Raw genomic sequence first — 19,405 nt, 5'->3', positions numbered from 1 at the left:
CAAATTCAGGATGTTGAACACTTGGGCTAGAATTGTAAAGGCTGTTAAAGGATGTGATCAACACTACTCCTTTCCACAAGGAATTTATTTCCTGATACTCAGGTTGCTGAGCAAGGTGCATCCTGTGCATTACCTATTATGTAAATCAGCAGGACTGTCCCACCCTTGTCATGCTTGTATGGCTTGTTAATGTCATTATAAACTGGTTATTTTTATATTCAAAACATAGATAAGCAAAAGAGAAGGCGCTTGAGAAGCAACATCAGTATCTCCTGAGAGACTCGGTTTAGTTGCTGGTGTTATATTCCGAATGCTCTTTTTTCTGGAGAGGTTTTTATTGCTCTTGTTGTTGCAGCATCTCTCAGCAGCCTGCTCATCACCCCGTTCCCGTCCCCGGGCTCCTCGTTCAACAAGAGCTGTGCCAGCAGCTACCAGCGGCGCTGGCGGCGCAGCCAGACCACCAGCCTGGAGAACGGCGTCTTCCCCCGATGGTGAGCTGGCCGTGCCAGGGCTGCTTGCTGCCCACACACCACTCATTCTGCTCTTGCATGTGTGCATCTGCCCTTGCTGATGCTTTCACTGGGGTATTTAGAGGTGTAAGTCAGGCTGATCTTTTTTAGTCTCTGTGTGCCTCATGGCATTCAATGTTTTTTCACTAATTGGAAAGCCTTCAGCAACATGGAAATCTGTAGGCTGTAGTTTTCAGGATAAGAAGCCCTAATATCATACTCAAAGCACAAATTCTTGGCAGGTATAGGAGAGAACTAGAATATCATATTCAGATCCTACAAACACTTCGAATCTGGTTCCAGAGTTTTGTGATTGCAGAATCAATTAATAGTTGTTTGTAAAAAATCACAAAGGGGTTGTTATCAAAGATGATGATTTGACAACACATTCAGCAAAAGGTATTTGTTGAAGTTAAATGTTCAAGAACTGAATCACACAGGAAACCAAAGTACAAAGTACAACTTTAAGCAGTGGATTACATTAACTTTCCCTTTTGTTCCTGCCCCAAGGTCCATGGATGAAAGCTTCAACTTGTCAGATGACAGCTCTGGTCCAAACCCAGGAATTGTTAGGAAGAAGAAAATAGCAATTGGGGTTATTTTTTCACTCTCAAGAGATGAAGATGAAAACAACAAATTTAACGAGTTCTTTTTTTCACACTTCCCTCTTTTTGAGAGTCACATGAACAAACTGAAGAGTGCAATAGAACAGGTAAACAATTGCTTTGGCTTCTTGCACTTGTGTATGTTCTCCCAGCCCTGTCAGATTAATTTCTAACTCCTGTTGCTAGTTACAAAAGTGGGATCAACTTGATGTTGGGTGTGGGAATTGCATCACTGCAGTTAAAACTTTGAGTTTTATACCTTGAATGGTGAAAAGCACAAAAGAAGCAGAAGCTGCAAATATGCCTCACCTGTCTTCCCTCAGATGGGAAAGTTGGCACTTGGACCGTCACTTTATCACTTAAAAGAATTATTTGCATGACCTGTTGAACAAAAGATAAAGTCAAGCACATGACTTGGTTTTCCATTTTCTGTGCTCCTGTAGCTGTGTGTTACTTATCTGTTTAATGATTGTTTCCAAGGCCATGAAAATGAGTCGGAGATCAGCTGATGCCAGCCAGCGGAGTTTGGCATATAACAGAATTGTGGATGCCCTCAATGAGTTCAGGTGAGCCACATGTCTCCTGTCCTTTCTGTCTCTTTCTTCAAAAGCACATGAGCCTGTTTTAGAAGGATCTTCTTAGTGCAGGATAAGTAACTTAAAATGTCTAAAGTCTCCTGCAAAAGTCAGTACAGCAAAGGACTGGTGATACCAAGCCATCCTAATGTGTCTGAGGTTTTGGATTTTTCCAAGTGTGTGTGTGTCCATCAGTCCTGTGTGAACAGGGCACAGATGTTCAGGGTTTTCTGTGCTTTAGGTGATAGGGAAGCTCCCAGTGACCTCCTGAATGGTCTTTTGTGGCCTGTTGAGAGGGGGAAAAGCATTGCAAAGCCCTGTTTTGGAAATCCTCCTCTAGTGTGTATTGTCCTGATGTGTGAGCAAAGCTCACCCCTCTCTAAGCTGTGCTCCAAAGGTGTTTCAGAAAAACAGTTAGGAAAGAGAAGAGCTGTCTTTTCCCACAGTCAAATGCAGTGCTGTAATCTCTGGCTATTGGTACCTGCAGAGCCTCTCTGTCCAGCAGTTATTATACAAAGTAACACAGATAAGCACATCCCTGGCATTTAGCTGTATTTTCTTTCCATAGTTGAAGTCATGGGGAGGGAGTTAAGATGAAATCCATCTGTTTGGAGTGATTCATCTCCTCTCAGATGGGAGTGGCAGGGTGCTTCCTTTTACAACCACTGTAGAGCTACTTTTTAGAGACATTATTGAAGACAGCTCTCTGATGTTATAAAAAGAAATTTCTGACATCAGGATGTATTTTACTGAACAGAGAGGGATCCTGAGGGCTCACTTATTTTTCCACAATTTTCTTACCTGAATGCCACAGATTGGGTGGTGCTGCAGGATGAAGGCACAGTGTATTTTAAAGTTTTTTAGAAGCTCACCTCCAGGCAGTCACAAGGAAGGGGAGAGGATATGTCCTGTAGGGACAGAAGGCAGAAAATAGGGAGCACGTGGGCCTGTGGATGGGATAAGCTGTGCCAAGAGAGGGAGCAGAGGGAGCTCATGACTGCTGGGAGCCACTGATCCAGCCCAGGGGCCTGAGACAAGTTCAGCAACTCGGAGCAGCCACAATGATTCCTCCACTCCCACAGCTCTGCCCTGTCTCCCCTCCCAGTCTCTCCCTGAGCCATTTCTGTGCCTTCCCACCCTCTGTTAACAGCAGCTCCCCAGCTGTTTTCCAAACCTTTCCCCCAAAACATTCCCTTCAAGATACACTCAGCGGACTTTGCCCGTTCTCCTTTGTCCTTCCAAGTTAAACAGTTCCAGAGGGAGGGGAGGGGCCCCTATCCCAAGTCAAAAGCAGGAAAAAAACCCTGAAAACAAGGGCCAAATCCCCTGTGCTGGCTTTTCCTCCTGGAGGGACACTCAGCAGTGCTGAGCTGGGATGGGGTGAGGAAGAAAGCACTGTCCCAGCAGACAGAGATTGGCACTCAGTGCTCACCAGGAGCTGGGATCATTCCCATGACATGGCCATTGCATAACCAGCACTTGGAGCTGAACCACCAGTTCTGTGCAGAGGTTTCCATGGTGATATAAATATTGCTCTTTAATAGTGTAATGAAGTTAATTAAATCCAGTTTAATTTCATAGAAATGAATTTCCTGGGGCAGCAGCCTTTGGCAATTTTGGGTTTTGCTGGGGTTTTTTAAGGTATTGCATTCAGAGGTGGGGAGCAGCTGGTGCCCCCAGTCTGGGCAGGGTCCTTGTGCCCCTGTGACATGTGTGACATGCATGTCACCCTCATTTCTGTGACATGCAAGACCCCCTTGCTTTTCAAAGCAATGCACAATGTGTCTGGTAAGAAGAGAGAGGTATATTTAAATACCAAAGGTGGATGCAAAGATGCTTTGGCACAGGTTCAGCAAACCCATTTAGGACACTATTATCTCTTTAGGTGTCTGCTTTCCCACTGAAGTCACGGGGAAGTCAGGAGACGAGTCCTTTGGTGAACCTGAGACTTGTGTTGATTCCTGTCCTCTTAGCAAATTGTGCTGGAGGGAAGAAGGGTGCTGACTTCAGTGGGCTGGTGATTCTAAAATGTAATCCTGTTGCTGGTTTAACTCATTGCAGTCTGGTTGTTTTAAGGAGAATATTTTTTGTTTGTTTTTCTTTAAACCCCCCCAGATTTTCAGAGGTGCTCAAGAGTAGCTGATGTGCACTCATCTGGTGATCAGAATAACCTCAGAGCAGTGGGCATGGGGGATGTGCTGCCCTGCTGATCAGGGAAGGAAGCATGCCACCCCAGAGTCCCCTCTGCAGGGAAGGGGCTGTGGCTGTAGGTCACTCCACTGCCTGCAAAAAGGGAGCTGGGTCAAAGCTGGAAAACAAAGCTGCCTTCTCTCAAAGGCCCAGGCTGCTTCTGCAAGTGGAGGCTGTTGATAAATTTGCCATCAGTTTGGTGCCCAGCTCCAGGCCTACCTTTGCATCATCAGTCACTTTACAGCAATTTTTAATTTTCTAAAGCACTGATGGGTTTAGCTATTAACACTTGACTTAGAGGCTTAGAACTCTCTGTGGATGTCAGCTGTGCAGACACATGACTTGGGAAATAAGCTACTGTACTTGCATAAACATTTTGGCTCCCCCAGTCCCTGAGGCCAGCGCAGCACATTGATAACACAGATTATGCATGTGACTAATACCTGTGCGGCACAAATGCTGGCTGGCAAGGAAACCCTGATGGCAGGGCCTGGGGAAACACCTCTCTGCTCGCTGGCAGACAGATTTGATCCCATTTTCTGCCAGTAATTTTTAAGCAGCTTATGCTGCTGTGAACTGAGTGTGCTCAGTGGTGCCAGCACGGGCACTGAGTTGTGGGGGAGCCCCGCTCCTGCATTCCCTGCAGTGGGGATTGCCTTTGTTTTGTTGTTCCTTTTTAAGGAAAAATCATCTTTGGAAGGATGGAATGAGGGTAGGAAACAAATGTATGTGAATTAAGCTTTATAAACCACTGATTATTTTTTCTCTTTGCCATTATGTTGTTGCTCCTAAATAGCAGAGCTGCTCTGGGGGCACAGTGCTGAGGGCCAGTGTGTTTTCCTTGGGGAATAGGGGGCTGTAGCAGGATGCTTTTATCCATGAGGTGCTATGTTCATCCATGAGGAGCTGTCTGGCTCGTTTGGTTTGCGCAGCACCAGGGAAAGATGTCTTGGATTGGTTCTGAAAATTGGTACTGAAAGCCAGGGTGGTTGGGGGTGCATGAGGGTGAGGGTGGAGCAGCTGTGCTGTGGTGTCTGTGGGACAGGGCTGCTCCCCTTGGTGCCACCTGTGCCCTCAGGGCAGGCAGACCCCAGAGGAATTGGGCTGGGCTTGGCTCAGGGCTTCCTTTTTGCTTGGCCAGGCTGGGTTCACTGGCTCTCAAACCCTGTGAGATGTGAAGGTGTTTCCTGAGGGGCTTTCTGGCCCCTGTGCTCCATGCTGCACTGCTGGGGCCAAGGTGCCTGGAAGCTCCAGCCTGAGTTCAGCCTCCCAGAGGCGTTTCCAAATATAAACCAATTTAAATGTACTGGAACCCTCAAAAGAGTAGAGTCTCTCATTAACTGAGCTTTCCCTCACATGCTGGTGTGTGTGGGGAGGGAGGGGAGGGGGTGCTGCTGCAGATGGCCATGAGGAGAGTGGCCAAGTGAGTTTTTAATGATTGTTATTTTTAAAATCCTGTTAACTTCCCCGTAGTGTTTGAGGAGGGTTTCTTCGTGTCGTTTTTTGTTTTGTTTTCGTTTTTGCCCTTTGCTGTCTGGCAGGAGAGCTTCCCTGGGTGTTTGAGGAGCTGGGAAGCAGTTAATCCTTGCCCTTGGTCTGTGTGCCATTGCTGCCTTGGCTGGCTGAGGGTTCCCTGTGCTGCAGTCACATGCCTGCTGGCCAGGGGCCAGGGCAATCTGATCTGGCTCGGAGGAAACACTATCAGCTGCAGATGCAGCCAGGGTTACCAGAATAGTAAATAACGAGTCACAAGACTCGGGCTATCTTTTCAACGAAAACAAGTATTTTAATATGTTGGTTTTAGTATAGAAGTAGTTTCTTTTTTCAAAACAGCCAAGCTGCAAGAAGCTTGGCTTGGGTTAGTTTGCATAGGATGGAGAAATAAACTGTGTTTTACATTAAGTTGTGCTGTTTATCTTCAGCTTCTCAGGTCAGCTGTGTCTGGGGGGTGTAAGTTTTCATACTTGTTTTGAGCTTTGAAACTCCTTGAGTTTGAGATCTGTGGACTTGAGGGTTTGGTTTTTTTTTTGGCATCTTTAACATCTGCTCCAGTTAATGGGCTGTGAACAGAAAGCTTTCCCCTAATAAACCCCCCAGTCCCAGGTTACCCCTGCAGAGGAGTGAACCCCCAGTACCCCAGGACTGTTTGTGCTGCTGGAGACTCTCTGGTGCCCCAGAGGCAGGGCTGGTGTCCCTGGCTGTGTGCCCCACTCCTGTCTGGGCAGCAGGACTGGTGCTCAGCTCTCACCAGGCTGGGTTTCCCTCCCAGAACAGGGCCAGCAGCAGAGGGTAACGGGGAGCAGCTGGTGAGGCTGCTCCAGAGTGACCCAGCAGAGCCTCTGGGGAGTGCAGAGGTAACTCAGCTGTGCCCCTCTCCAGCACACTGACTCTTTTGTGGTGCTCTCATCGTGCTTCTGGCCGTGGAGGATTTGAAGGTCTAACCTTTGAAGAACACAGGGTTGATTTTGGCTGTTGTGAACACTAGAGAATGGATTCTGTATTTGATGAAAATTGTTAGGAAAAGTAAAGCAGAGAAAGCCATGGCCCCCTCACCTTCTTCCTGCAGGAGCAGCCCTGGTGAGCTCAGTCACCTCTGCTGCCCTTTGGGGAGCAGCTCTGGGGTCAGCACCCAGCTGATCTGTGCCCAGGAGCTGTGGGTGCCTCCCTGGGCTGGGATGGGCTGAGCTGCTGCTGCTGCTGCTGCTCTCACTTCTGGGAGTTTCACTTTAAACACTCAGCCATGGAGGATCTGGCAGCTGCTGCTCCAGTGTGTTTGCCTGCCTGCTCTGCACAGCTTTGCTGCTGGAAGTGTCTGTAAATTCTGAGACCACGATATCCAGAGAACATATAGAAGTTTTTATATCTATAAAAGAGTTTTTATATCTATAAAAAAGAAGATATAAGATCTTTATAAATCAGGGGTGGTGCTAGGGATAATGGGGTAATGTATATCTTTGCCTTTTAAAACAAAAATACTTTGCCTAGAAAAAGTAGTGCATTAGGCAGGGAGGAACCTGAATTGATCAGTCATTGCCCATGTCCTTTTGGGCTTTTTCAGGCTTACATTTTTACTGTGTTAAAAATACAGCTTCCCATAGTGTCATAATGTAGGCTTTGTAATTTAAACTATAACTTCTTTATATTTAACAGTAATCTGAGGGATTTTAATCTGGTATTTTACTGCAGAGCAAATTTTTAATCGTACATGTACTGTCCTCTGTAGAGTCAAAAAGGATGTGGTGAGTTTGTAATAGGTACAGCCACAGGGTGCCTTTACTGTCATCCTCTCTATTTAAAGCTAAAGATGTGAACTGCTTCCCTGCTCTACACACCCACACTTCATAGGTTTGGCCTGGAGATTCACCAAGTTTTTAAAGCAAGGAGGAAGTGAAGGTATTTTTATAAGTCAGATACATACAATCTTGTCCTAGTCATAAATAAAGCAGAAGTTTATTTTAAATGAAATGAAGAACAAGCAGGGAGATAAGAAGAAATGATCCATTCCTTGTTCATTCAGAGCAGGGCAGCTCTTGACTTGTGCCAGGGAATGTTGCTGTGTTTGGGATCAGGTCAGGTGGATGCAGGAGGAACCTGTGAGGTTCAGCTCTCTGAGGTAAAGGGTGAATTTGTGCTATTTAATGAACAACATGGTTTGGAGAATGGTTGCTGAGAGAAATTTTGTTTCTGATAGAAATGAGAGCTGGATCTAAATGTTGCACAGAATTCTCTTAAGCTGGGATTTCTACTTTTTGTTGTTGTTTGGGGTTTTTTGTTTGATTTGGTTTTTTGAGGGCTGTTGGGTTTTTTGTTTGGGGTTGGTTTTGTTTGGTTTTTTTCTTTAACCTCCTGGATTTTTTGGTTTTGTTTTCTAGAACAACTATTTGCAATCTGTACACAATGCCACGGATTGGGGAGCCTGTCTGGCTCACCATGATGTCAGGGACACCAGAGAAGAACCAGCTGTGCCATCGCTTCATGAAGGAGTTCACTTTCTTGATGGAAAATGCTTCTAAAAATCAGTATGGTGGATTTTAGTTTCTAAATGACATATGTGATTGTGCCTTTGTATTTCAAACCAGTTTTTAAATTAGTTATTGAAATCCTTATAATCAAATAATCAAAAGGCCATCCATAAATACCTTCTTTCTGAAACATAAGAAATTATCTCATTGAATTCCTGCTTCCTCACAATCCTCTACAACTTGATAGAGGCTGAACATCTGAAACATGTCCATAGGAAGTGTGTGATATATGTGGATGTCTGGAAAGGGGTGAAGATACCTTACAAAATGCATTAACTTATCTTTCAGAATCATCTGAATGTATAATCTTTCCTGAATGTATAATCCTGATGAGCAGGATTATACATTCAGGAAGAGCTGTGTCTGTAGTACTGTCAGACCACAAACCTTAAATATCATTTTAAAATGCCACTAAAGAACTGCTGTGCTCTTTAGTGCTCACTCACCTCTCTGACCTCAGGCCCCAGCTGTGAGCAGATGCTGAAAACTGAAAAAGAAAGAAAGTTCCTGATAAACTGGGGAGAATCTGATAAATTTACTCTTTTGTCAATACTTTATCCCCTTTCCTCAGGGCATGAGCAGGGGAAGTTTTTAAAGGGTTTATCTCCATTACAGTCCTAAAAAGAGCACAAACCTAGTTTGGGTGGGGATGGCACCAGCAGATGAGATGTGTGGTCAGGGCACAGCTCCCTGCAGGGTGGGAAGGGGCTGCTGCTCCCGTCCTCCAGCTCTGCCACCACCTTGTCATCCCTTCTGTCCCCGGAGGAGATGGGGACAGTGGTCACTGTGACAGTGGTCACTGTGGTCTGCCTGCTCCTGCCCCAGGGCAATGGGACAAACCCCAGGGAGTTGTGAGGGGTGCAGATGTATTTTCTCAAGATCAGTTCCTGCTTCAGTGGATGTCTTTGCTGGGGTTGTCTCCTTTGATCCCTGCCATTGAGTTCTGTACATATTGGTTACATTTAAATAGTCATTTATTTGGGTTCGTTCTCTTTATTTTAAATATAATAGATTTTAAGTGATGGAAACCAGAGAAAAATTAAGCCCTTTATCCTTCCCAATTTAGTTTTAAATCTCTTTTCCTCCTTCGGCTGTCTCTGGTGTGGCTGCATGGAAGCTGTAGGGTTCCTGATGCTTGTAAATTATTCAAATAACACTATTTTGAGACTTTTGGCTCTTTTCCTCCCCACACATGAGCCACTGTGGCCAACAGCGCCATGTGTTGGTGTGTGGAGCCTCCTGGGCAAGCTCCTGCCAGGAAAACCAACTGGGAAAACTCCACAGAGCAGAAACCTTGCTCTATCATTGCAGTAAATCAGATAGTTCATGTTTTTCAGGAAGTTTTTTCACCTTATTTGCTTAGCCAGTGAAAACTGTTTTGCCGGCATAAGAACACAGCTTCTCTGGCTGAGCTACAGAACTTTGTGGGGGTTATTTTTGAAAAGGAGCAGCCATATGGGCTGAAATTGCACAATAGTTAGGTGAAAGAACACAGCAGCCAGCTGTTTTACAGGTTTGGTGGCAATAGTCTTCCTTCTCATCCACAGTCACAAGGGGTTTGGGATCTCCTTGGAGTACAGGGGCCACACAGTGCCACTGCTTTCTTACAGTAAGTGAAATTAATTGGTTTTGAGATGTTTTACAACATAAAACTTGCAAAATAGGAAGTCTTATAATTGTTGCCAAACAGAGTAAGTGAGATGCCACAAAGTTAAAATATTGCATTTTACTTTAAATGTGTGTTCTAAAAAAGAGCTTTGCCAGGGTGGGAGGGAGAGTCCAGCCACCCTTTCTCTCCCCAAGGAACCAAGACTGAAGGGATGATCTCTGCTGATTTTGTTTTTTTAATCCTTGATCCATATAGACTAGAGCTGCTGTCAGTTTAACATCTTGAGTGTGTATCTGGAAAAAGAAAAAACATATTGAACATTTTGCTTTCAGGTTTTTACCAGCTTTGCTGACTGCAGTGCTGACCAACCACCTGGCCTGGGTCCCCACTGTCATGCCCAATGGCCAGCCACCAATAAGGATCTTCCTGGAGAAGCATTCTTCCCAGAGTGTGGACATGCTGGCCAAAACTCATCCCTACAACCCGCTGTGGGCTCAGCTTGGTAGGTGGCAAATACCTCTGAACCCCCAGCAGCTTTACAGAAATGGGAGTGCATGAGGTGGGGTTTATCATGCTGCTTACTCCCCTCCCAGGTTATTTATTTTCAATACAAAATGAGAGAAAAGTGTTTCAAGCTTAGAGGTGGTCATTGTGGTTTTTTAAGCTCTAAGTTTTAAGGTATTATCTATTAAAAAATGTTGGCCAAAAAGTAAAGCCCTCTTTAGTCCTCTGGGTTGGGTCCCTTAAGGTCCCCTGCTCTGGTGCTGGGGGAGGATTCCAGGCCTCCTCTGGTCCTCCTCCAACTGTAGGGAAAATCTGCTTTTATGTTTTGAGATGCCACTATCACTAAACCTCATTCTGGAATGAGAAAATCAAGAAAATTCATCTTTTGATCAGAAGTGAACATACTTTTAATACAACAGGGTGAAGCAGAACAGGAAGTCAAAGCTTGGCAAGCCCCAGGGAAGGTCTCAGAGCCCAGTCAGTGCTGTAGCTGGTCACACTGTCTGATAACTGCCCAGGGGAGAAGAGCAGGGGAGGTCAGGCTGTCCTGCTCTGCACACAAACTCAGTCATAGGATTTGATTAGGGAAGGTAAGGAGGGTTTTGTGAGGTTATCCTATTTCTGTACAGGTAGGAATGGCCAGGGTGTTGGCAAGAAAACTTGATTTCAGGCCTGATGTGGCTTGAGGGAGCCACTGTGGTGAGGGTGGCCTTCAAGAGGACTCCTTGTCCCCTCAGCCCTGCAGTCATGCAGTGCCCTGATACCTCCAGAGCACAGCCACTTGCCCAGGTGACTCAGTACAGCCAGAGCACCCCATCCAAGCCACGGCAGAACTCAAGGAGGGCAAGAGAAGGAGGTTGGCTTCAGCCATGCACCTGTCATGGTCACTTTTTGTCCTCATTCCTGGCATAGGTTTGTTTCTTTTACAGCTTTCTTTTGTGGGTAAAAGTCCGGCCCACTTTCCAGACTCTCCAGGATAATTTGGCACAGGTGCCTCCTCTGTGCCATGGCTGTACAAGGATCCCAGGAGATGAGCCTCCAAAGCTAGAGTGAGGTGGTGTGAATGCTCCCTGATGTGTGAGATCAGATGTCCCCCTGACCAGTGGCTCACCTTACAGATCATACCAACAGCATTTTTGGGATTCTCTTACTGAAAACAAAATACAGCATAGCTGTTTTAACTCTACTGCTTCAGTATTTCTCTCTTATAGACCTGGTCTTTGAAAACCAGCCTAACAGCTGTCTGTTAGAAGAATAAATTATTGTATAGATGCCAAATAATTGTGTGTTTAATTTCTTGTCCTAGGTGACCTGTATGGGGCCATTGGATCACCTGTGAGATTAGCAAAAACAGTCGTGGTTGGCAAAAGACATGACCTGGTCCAGAGGTTGCTTTATTTCCTCACTTACTTCATCAGATGCTCTGAACTTCAAGAGACACACCTTCTGGAAAATGGGGAAGATGAGGCCATTGTCATGCCTGGCACTGTGATCACTACCACGCTGGAGAAAGGAGAAGTGGAAGAGTCTGAGTACGTGCTTGTCACGATGCACAAGAACAGGGGCAACTTGCTCCCCACCGAGTCTGAGGAGATGAGAGCTCCCAACTGCAGCTGTAAATACTGCAAATGTCCCATCTCCCTTGCACAGAACATAGAAGGTGTTGCACAGCAAGAGAGAGAAGACATGCAAAGCACTCCTAAGGTAGAGCTGGAATCTTCTTCAGATGAGAACAGAACCATTGTTCCTGAGGATGGCCAGGACGATGCCGTGGATGGGACACAGCCAAGGCCCTGCCTGGATGCCAAACTGGAGACTGTGGTGTGCACAGGGTCAGCTTCACCCGAGAAATGTGTGGGGACAGAATCTTGTTTGGAGCCAGCAGGCAGCACGTGGAGGAGTGAGGATGCTCTGGAGGCGGGCAGCCAGGCGGGAGGGGGCACAAGGACACCTGGCATTGCTGTGGAGAAGAAGCCACCTGATAAGCTCTTCATGGACACGTTCCCCTGCAGCGCTGCCGAGGCTCAGACAAAGGTGACTTTCCTCATCGGAGATTCCATGTCACCTGACTCAGACATTGAACTGAGAAGTCAGGCAGTAGTGGAACAAATTGCCAGGCATCACAGCCCGCCAGCAGCGGAGGCAGGAGTGTCTGCTGATCAGAACTGTGAAGCTAAACAAACTGTTGAGGACCAAAATAGAGACTGTGGGACAGCTGAACCCTTTCCTCAAGTTGCTAGTGAGCATCAGAGCTGGAACTCAAACCCATACAGTGCTGAGAGCATGAGTCTGTTTGATGAATATTTCACTGATGACAGTTCGGTTGAAACCCAGACTACTGATGATATTCCAGGGCAAGCAGCTGCGAACCTTCTTGCTCACAACAGTAGTTTAGAATTTTCTAAAAAACTCTGTACAAAGGCTTGCAAACCACCTAGTGAATTTTGTAAATTTATGGACTCTGTTCGGCAAGAGACCTACAAAAACTGCTTTAATGAGCAGGACCAAAGAGAGAAAATCTCTATTCGCGTCCCCCATGGGGACAGGGAAAACGTAGAGAAAAAAGTGGCCCCGGGAATTGACTGGGACATTCCAAGAAATGAGAGTTCAGACAGTGCCCTGGGTGACAGCGAGAGTGAGGATACAGGCCATGATCTAACTAGACTGGGCAGTAACTATTATGGAGGAGAGCAAGAAGACTGGGCAGAGGAATATGAGATTCCCTTCCCTGGGTAAGTACTGTTCAGCACTAGCAGAGCCCTACAAAGATGGAGCCTCTTCTCATGTCACATATTTGGAGGACTGTAGCCTAACTTGGCATCAGGGGTTGGAAAAGTGTCTCTTGAGCTTGCTGGTTGTTGAGGAATATTGAGAGATCAGTTGTCTGGAAAAAAATACTAATGATGTATTGTGATCTTGGCTTGTATTCTCTACTTCCATGACAAGCTGACTGCAAAAGCTGACTGTAAACTTTTTTAAAAGTGCTTGACTTCAAGTTGGAAGAGATATGAAAAATATAGAAATGCATCCTATGTAAGGTGAATTTGCTGTTTACTGTTGTACATCTCTTTGATATGCCTTTCTTGCAGGTCAAAATTAGTTGAAGTCAACTCTGTCCAGCCCAGTATTGCCAATTTTGGAAGATCCTTACTAGGAGGCTACTGTTCCTCTTACGTCCCTGACTTTGTTTTGCAAGGAATAGGAAGTGATGAAAAGCTGAGGCACTGTTTGGTGTCAGATTTGTCTCATGCTGTGCAGGTAATTAAGCTATATTTGGTAAATGTATTTCTCACAGTAGGGAAAGATAAATGTTTGTGAAGGTACAAACCTGCTGGAAGTGGAAATATTTCCTGTCACAGCTCCTGTCAGATTTCTCCAGTCCCAGGTCACCAATTTTTCTTCTCTCTCAATTAATGTATCTGAAAAACGTGGATATTTCACTGCAATTCTGGAGCATGAACGATGAGGCTCCCACTGAAGCCAGCTGGGAGGCTTGTGCCCTGGGAAGATGGATCTCGGTGCTGAGCTGTATCACTGTCTCCTGTAGCTTGGCAGCTGATGGTTGTGTCCCCACAGGATGGAATGATGTTAAGCAAGCCCATATTCTGAGGTTGTGCCTCTCTCCCTGGGCACAGAGTCCTTCTGCAGTGCTGCAGAAGCTCTCCTTGCTCCCTGCTCTGTCCCTGCACGTCTGACTCATGTGCTGCTGCTTGTGCAGCAGAATGTGTTCTCCATCACAAATGCTCAGTGTTTTGGAGACATTGCTCCTTCTTTAGGATGGTAGTCCATGTGTCCAACAGCACTGTCCTCATTGGAAAAGGAGAAACCAATGTAAAGATAATGGTCTGAAGGGAACTCGTGCTTCTGACGTGTTGGAGATCATCTCTCCTCCACAGCAGTTTTTCCCTAGATGAACTGGGCCATGACTAGGAAGTGTGGTATTTCCTCCCCCTTTTACCAGGAAAGAAGTAGAAAGCAGGCTGTCACTGAAAGTGTGACATCTGCTCCCATCCAGTTTAGTCTCCAGAGAATAAGGAAAAACAGCAGCCACTTTCCTGAGATCTTCCAAAAAGTCCACTTTTCCCTACTTCTCACTTCAACAGTGTGCATTAGACCTGCAGCCCTTCTCTGCATGCCCCTGCTGACTCCTTGGAAGCAGATAATTGCTAACAGTTCAGCCCAGAAAATTTATTAGGGAAGGACAGTGGGTTTCCAAATATCCCTTTTTGAACCCTTTTTCGTGGCTTTGGAGAGGTGGAAGGCCAGCAGGGGGGAATGGCAAGGCACAGGCTTGGTTCCTAACTCCCTCTGCTGGCCTCCCGTGAAGGAAAACCTGTGACAGCTGGGGATAATCTGACCTCGTTAACACACTAAATAGCAAGTTGGATTTCTGGTGCTTTCAGTTTTAGGAGTTTAAAATACACTTTAGATATGTTTGAATTCTTTATATCAAATACCAAAAGATGTTACTGTCAGCCAGTGACATGCTTTAAAGCCTGTAAGAAAAGATAAAATAGCCATTATCCTTCTAAGACTGTGCCTTGTTCACAAAACCCTGCTGGTTTTAATGGATGGAATGCAATGTGGGCAAATGTATTTTAGGTGAAGCAGTGCCTGGGATGCTATCCTGCTATCCAGCAATGCTCTCCTAATATCCAGGATGGATACTTCTGTGAAAAGTTTTGTGAAGAGTGCTGTCATTTGTCATTCTTGGGGCTCTGCTCTTCATTTTTTGTTCCTAGCACCCTGTTCTGGACGAGCCCATTGCAGAAGCTGTGTGCATTATTGCAGACACGGACAAGTGGACGGTGCAAGTGGCCAGTAGCCAGAGGAGAATGATTGAGAATAAACTGGGAAAAGAAGTGTTAGTCTCCAGTCTCGTCTCCAACCTGCTTCATTCCACTCTTCAGCTTTACAAGCATAATTTATCTCCAAACTTTGTAAGTCTAAATGGAAATCACGAGGGCAATGGTTTTGAAGCACCCTTTAACTTCCTAGGTCAGAGATACGTAAGGCTCTGCCTAGTGTTTGTTTTCATAGCCAGTGCAACTTCTGGTGTAGCTGTTTGTGATGCCTATTGAAATGCCACTCTAATCAAAACAGCTGCCTCATTAATTTTGATTTAACATGTAATCAAAGGCTTCTGCTCAAAAATGAAAGTCCTGCCAGTGAATATCTTACCTAGACACAGCCACAGAACAGTCAACAGGGGGATGGGATCTGTGCTCTCTGGTTTGGTTCTGTCTTCTCCCTGACACAACTCCTTTTGCTTTTTTTAGTGTGTGATGCACCTGGAAGATCGGCTGCAGGAGCTCTACTTCAAAAGCAAGATGCTGTCTGAGTATCTCAAGGGCCAGATGAGAGTCCATGTCAAGGAGCTGGGCGTGGTGCTGGGGTATGGTCACAACCTTGTCCCAGCAGTGCTACCCTGGGTGTCCTGGTGCCACACCCTGCGCCTGGGCTTGTTCCTAAGCACGGCAAAATGGATTCCTAAATGGGACTGGAACTCCTAAGTTACCCATGGCTTCAGGCTTCTCCTGAGGCTTTGCTCAATCACAAGGATCCCCCAGCCTTTCTGTCTTCCCTGCGGGCAGGAGGAGGGGCTCAGCACTCAGGAGCTTATCAAACTCCCTTAGTTGGTCAGTCGTCACTGAACAGCATGGGGCACCTGATTCCTCCAGGTTGACTTCCCCTACATGGCAGGAAACACTCTCTGTGTCATGTAAGGCACATAATACCTCTCTGTGGGTGTGGGGCATGGGCAGAGGAGCTATTTAAGGGGTGTTTATAGGAAGGCTCTGATACGTTTTCCTGCAGAGGAGTGCAGTGTGAGCAGGAAGGCACACAGAGCATGTGTGGTGTGGACGTGGCAGCTTTAGCTGGTCCTCTGCTCCTGTACTGTGTCTCCCAACTATTATTCCCTTTACTCTGAAGTTAGGCAGGAATTTTCCTTCCCCCATCTGCTTCCTCACCAGTTTGTTGGCCCTGTTAAAACCCCACCAGACAGGTGGGAGCTCAGGCAGTGCTGACACTGTGGGAGCAGGCACATCTGGAGGGGTGGGAGGAGCAATCTGGCAGCTGCAGTGTGTAACCCATGGCCCCAGTGCAAGTGCTGGGGCTCGAGCAGGCGGTGTGGGTTCTGACACGTGTTCAGCCCAGTGACATTTCAGGCTGGATTAAACATGACTCTTCTGCTTCCTTTCAGGATTGAATCCAGCGACCTCCCCTTGCTGGCAGCTGTAGCGAGCACTCACTCTCCGTACGTTGCCCAGATCCTGCTTTAAAATGCCAGAGGCCACAGACTTTGACTTTTTGCTTCTCTGGAAACAAAGTGGAAGACAACTTGTTCTGGCTCCTTTCTCTTTGCAGCAAGTAAAACAAACTGCTTGTTGAGCTTGCAGCACCTCCATATATGACTGCATGGTGTGCAAACAGTTGGAGACTTCTCCTCTCCCACTTAGCAACTTATAAAAAGGATAAAGAAAGGAGAAAGGAAAACTGAGTAAGCCCACGATTTCCACCACAGAAAAGTGGAGATTTTAGCAAAGCTGAAGAGATGCATTTTTTAGCAGTTTCTGCCACAATGGCTGACTGTGACTTACACTGGGGAATGGAGGAAGAACTGCTCTGAGAAATACATGATGCCATCACCCCTTATAAACTGAACTGAGAGCAGCTGCCTTCAGCCAGGCTGCAGCTGATGAGGATCACATTAGGATCTGTAATTCTCAAGCTGCAATGATTTGTAAACAACTTCTACTTTTTCACATCATAGTCCAATTCTGAATACTTCCCAGAGGAATAACGGGGCAGAGGCCTGGGGTTTTTTTGTAAGGAACTTATTAATGACAGTCAGCTACAGAATTTATTTATGATCTTTCTCCTGGGAAGAGGAAATAGTGGGGGACAGAGGGTGACAGGGAGAACGGAGGAAGAGGCCAATAGACAAACTAGCGATGGAGATTCTTGGCTGGATGCTGTAACCAGTATTAAATGTTTATAATGTTTAAATGTTGCTTTATACTAAATGATGCTTTTCTTCGTCAACGTAATCAAAATGTTAAAAACAAAAATAATCTAAAGAGAACGTTGGCTGAAATTTCCCCATGGGTTCCCCAGAATGACATGACAATTACCTCTAACTTTTTTATGATATATAAAATCTTGGACCATCATATTCTTTTTACAGCAGTCAGTCAGCTATTGAAATAATGAACTAGAAATAATTGTACCAAAGCATTGGGGAAAGAATGAGTAGACTATTACCCTTAATTGCTCAGGTAACAAATTGATACATTTTTTAAAACAAACAAAAAAACAAGAACATTGATTACACCATAGTGTAATAATATCCAAATTATTTTTTGACAAATATACCCTTGCTGCAGATAACTCTAATCCCTTTTCTACTCACTTGTGTAATTACCAGCAGGAAATGTTGTTTCTTTTATTCTCAGCATTTCTCTTTTACTCAGCCATCACTGGTTTGTCATTGTATATACAATAGCTGTACGAGTAGCTGATGGACCCAACCTGGTGTAAGTAATGTAAATAGACAGTGGGAGGTGGATTATGTTTTCGAAGGCTCTACTACCTCAGTTTAACTGGACACTTCATTCTAGGCTTTGCTTTCCATATTTGTCCTAGCAGCCAATTAATGTTGCTGATTTTTAGCTTCTGTTTTCATCTGTTAGGTTTAGCATATTGAAATTCATGGATTATCCACACAAGTAGGAGACACGTATTCACTTGGTCGCTGAACTTTATAAAATTTCTATAAATACATCATTCTGTAATCATCTTTTCAATAGTACAGCACGCCTGCTATTGTTGTTTGCAGAGTTACTTTAAGTACAAATCTTATTTTAACCATTTGATAAACTTGAAAACAATAGGAGAGATCCCTGCCCCACCTCTCTCCTCCCTTCCTTCTTTGGGGCCAGGATTCACCTGGAGTAGTTTTTCAGTACTACTTAAATCTGTCACCTAAAACTCTGTTTCAGGGAGATCTACGTGGCAAACCCACCCTCCCTTCCATGTAGGACTGAGTCTACATCAGGAAGTGACCCCAACATTCACACAGGCAGTGTCATTGGAAACTCTTTTGTATATAAAATCTAATGCTGACTGCTGCAGGGGAAAACCTCATGTTTAATATGTGATCCAAGGATTTGTTTCTCCCATTTTTCAAATGTCCTTCCCTTGCCACACAATTATATTACATCTGGCTTTTGGAATGAGCACAAAACAGGGGCCCAGTTGTGTAAACACAATTCTAATGAAATATAGGATTGCACTCAGAACATGGATGTTTAACTCTTTGCTAGGACATGTGGTACAGGCAGTAGTTGGATACCATGTTGTGCTCAGACTGGCAAAGGGACTTGGCAGTGTCTGTGCTGCTGGGGCTGGCAGAGGAGGGTTCTGTGGGTGAGCTCATCCACAGCAGGTGCCCAGAGAGCTGGGCAGCTGCACCCTCAACCTGGCATCCCCCAGGACTGTGCTCACAGTGATCCTTACAGGACAATACTGGTCCTCATTTGAGCCTTTATTGTGCCAATTGTTGGGGTCACTTTGAAATGGGTTTGACTCTCCAGAAAGGCCCTTGCAGGCCTGCAGTGATGACTGATGTGAGGAGAAGGAGGTGGCTCTGAGTGGCACCTTCTCTGCTGCCCTCTGCCCAGCACCAGCCAGTAATGGCATTAATGGTGTGCTCAGTCAGCCCCAGATGGAGCAGACACGGATGCAGCTTCCTCATCATCCTCCCACAGTGCCAGTCCCTCCTGGCATGGCAGCAGCCCCTCCACCTCTCAGCAGTGTTGTGGCAGAGCACAACCAAACCCTTGTGTGATGGGAAGTTTTCCTGTGAGTGAACTTTTTGGGTACGTGAACAATGTGGTACGTATGTCCGTTTGTTAAATACGAAAAGGGATTTTTACAGGATATAGAATTGACTTTTTAAAATATATCACTATTCTTTTATGTGAATAGAAAACTAATGTTTGATTTATTTTTTTCCACTGCTCCCAATCTCCATTATTAACATGTCTTAATTTTCTGGCTGAAACCTAATTATACTAGGCACACAAATTAGCAAATTTGATTTTGTTGCAATTGGCAAACACTGGGCTGCTAAGAACAAAAAACTGTTTAAAAGAACAGATTTTACACCTTGCATATGTTTTCCCTATTAGTTCTTAGAAATGTTTTATGATATTTTTTGCTTTCTCTAAATTATTTAGATGGTGGTACTTGTAAAATGCTGGGTAAAATGTACATACTTGTTATCTCTTCTGTTTTTGTATATATTTCCCAAGATGTGCACTTGTATTATAATAACCATTCCCAATTTTAGGGGAAATTTGTGCAATAAATACAGTATGTCAGTTTA

The 19,405-nt window shown here is 45.3% G+C and overlaps 1 protein-coding gene across 3 annotated transcripts in view; it reads left to right on the top strand.

Moving 5' to 3' along the window:
- FNIP1 (folliculin interacting protein 1) overlaps positions 1–19,405 on the top strand; it is a 64,588-nt gene extending 45,183 nt beyond the window's left edge. For all 3 annotated transcript variants that reach the window (XM_054288203.1, XM_054288201.1, XM_054288202.1), the window contains 10 exons: positions 356–491; positions 1,020–1,221; positions 1,595–1,680; positions 7,752–7,898; positions 9,843–10,012; positions 11,321–12,746; positions 13,104–13,272; positions 14,757–14,954; positions 15,294–15,409; positions 16,220–19,405. In XM_054288203.1, coding sequence (XP_054144178.1) covers positions 356–491; positions 1,020–1,221; positions 1,595–1,680; positions 7,752–7,898; positions 9,843–10,012; positions 11,321–12,746; positions 13,104–13,272; positions 14,757–14,954; positions 15,294–15,409; positions 16,220–16,298 — 2,729 coding nt within the window. In that variant the 3' untranslated portion in view covers positions 16,299–19,405. The remainder of the gene's footprint in view (positions 1–355; positions 492–1,019; positions 1,222–1,594; positions 1,681–7,751; positions 7,899–9,842; positions 10,013–11,320; positions 12,747–13,103; positions 13,273–14,756; positions 14,955–15,293; positions 15,410–16,219) is intronic.

The sequence above is a fragment of the Melozone crissalis genome, unplaced genomic scaffold (genome assembly GCF_028551555.1).
Source record: "Melozone crissalis strain CALT ecotype California unplaced genomic scaffold, PUWL_Pcris_2 ptg000061l_1, whole genome shotgun sequence".
Taxonomy (NCBI): Eukaryota; Metazoa; Chordata; class Aves; order Passeriformes; family Passerellidae; genus Melozone; species Melozone crissalis.
The sequence above is the reverse complement of the archived record's forward strand: the minus strand, read 5'-3'. Positions and strand labels throughout refer to the sequence as shown.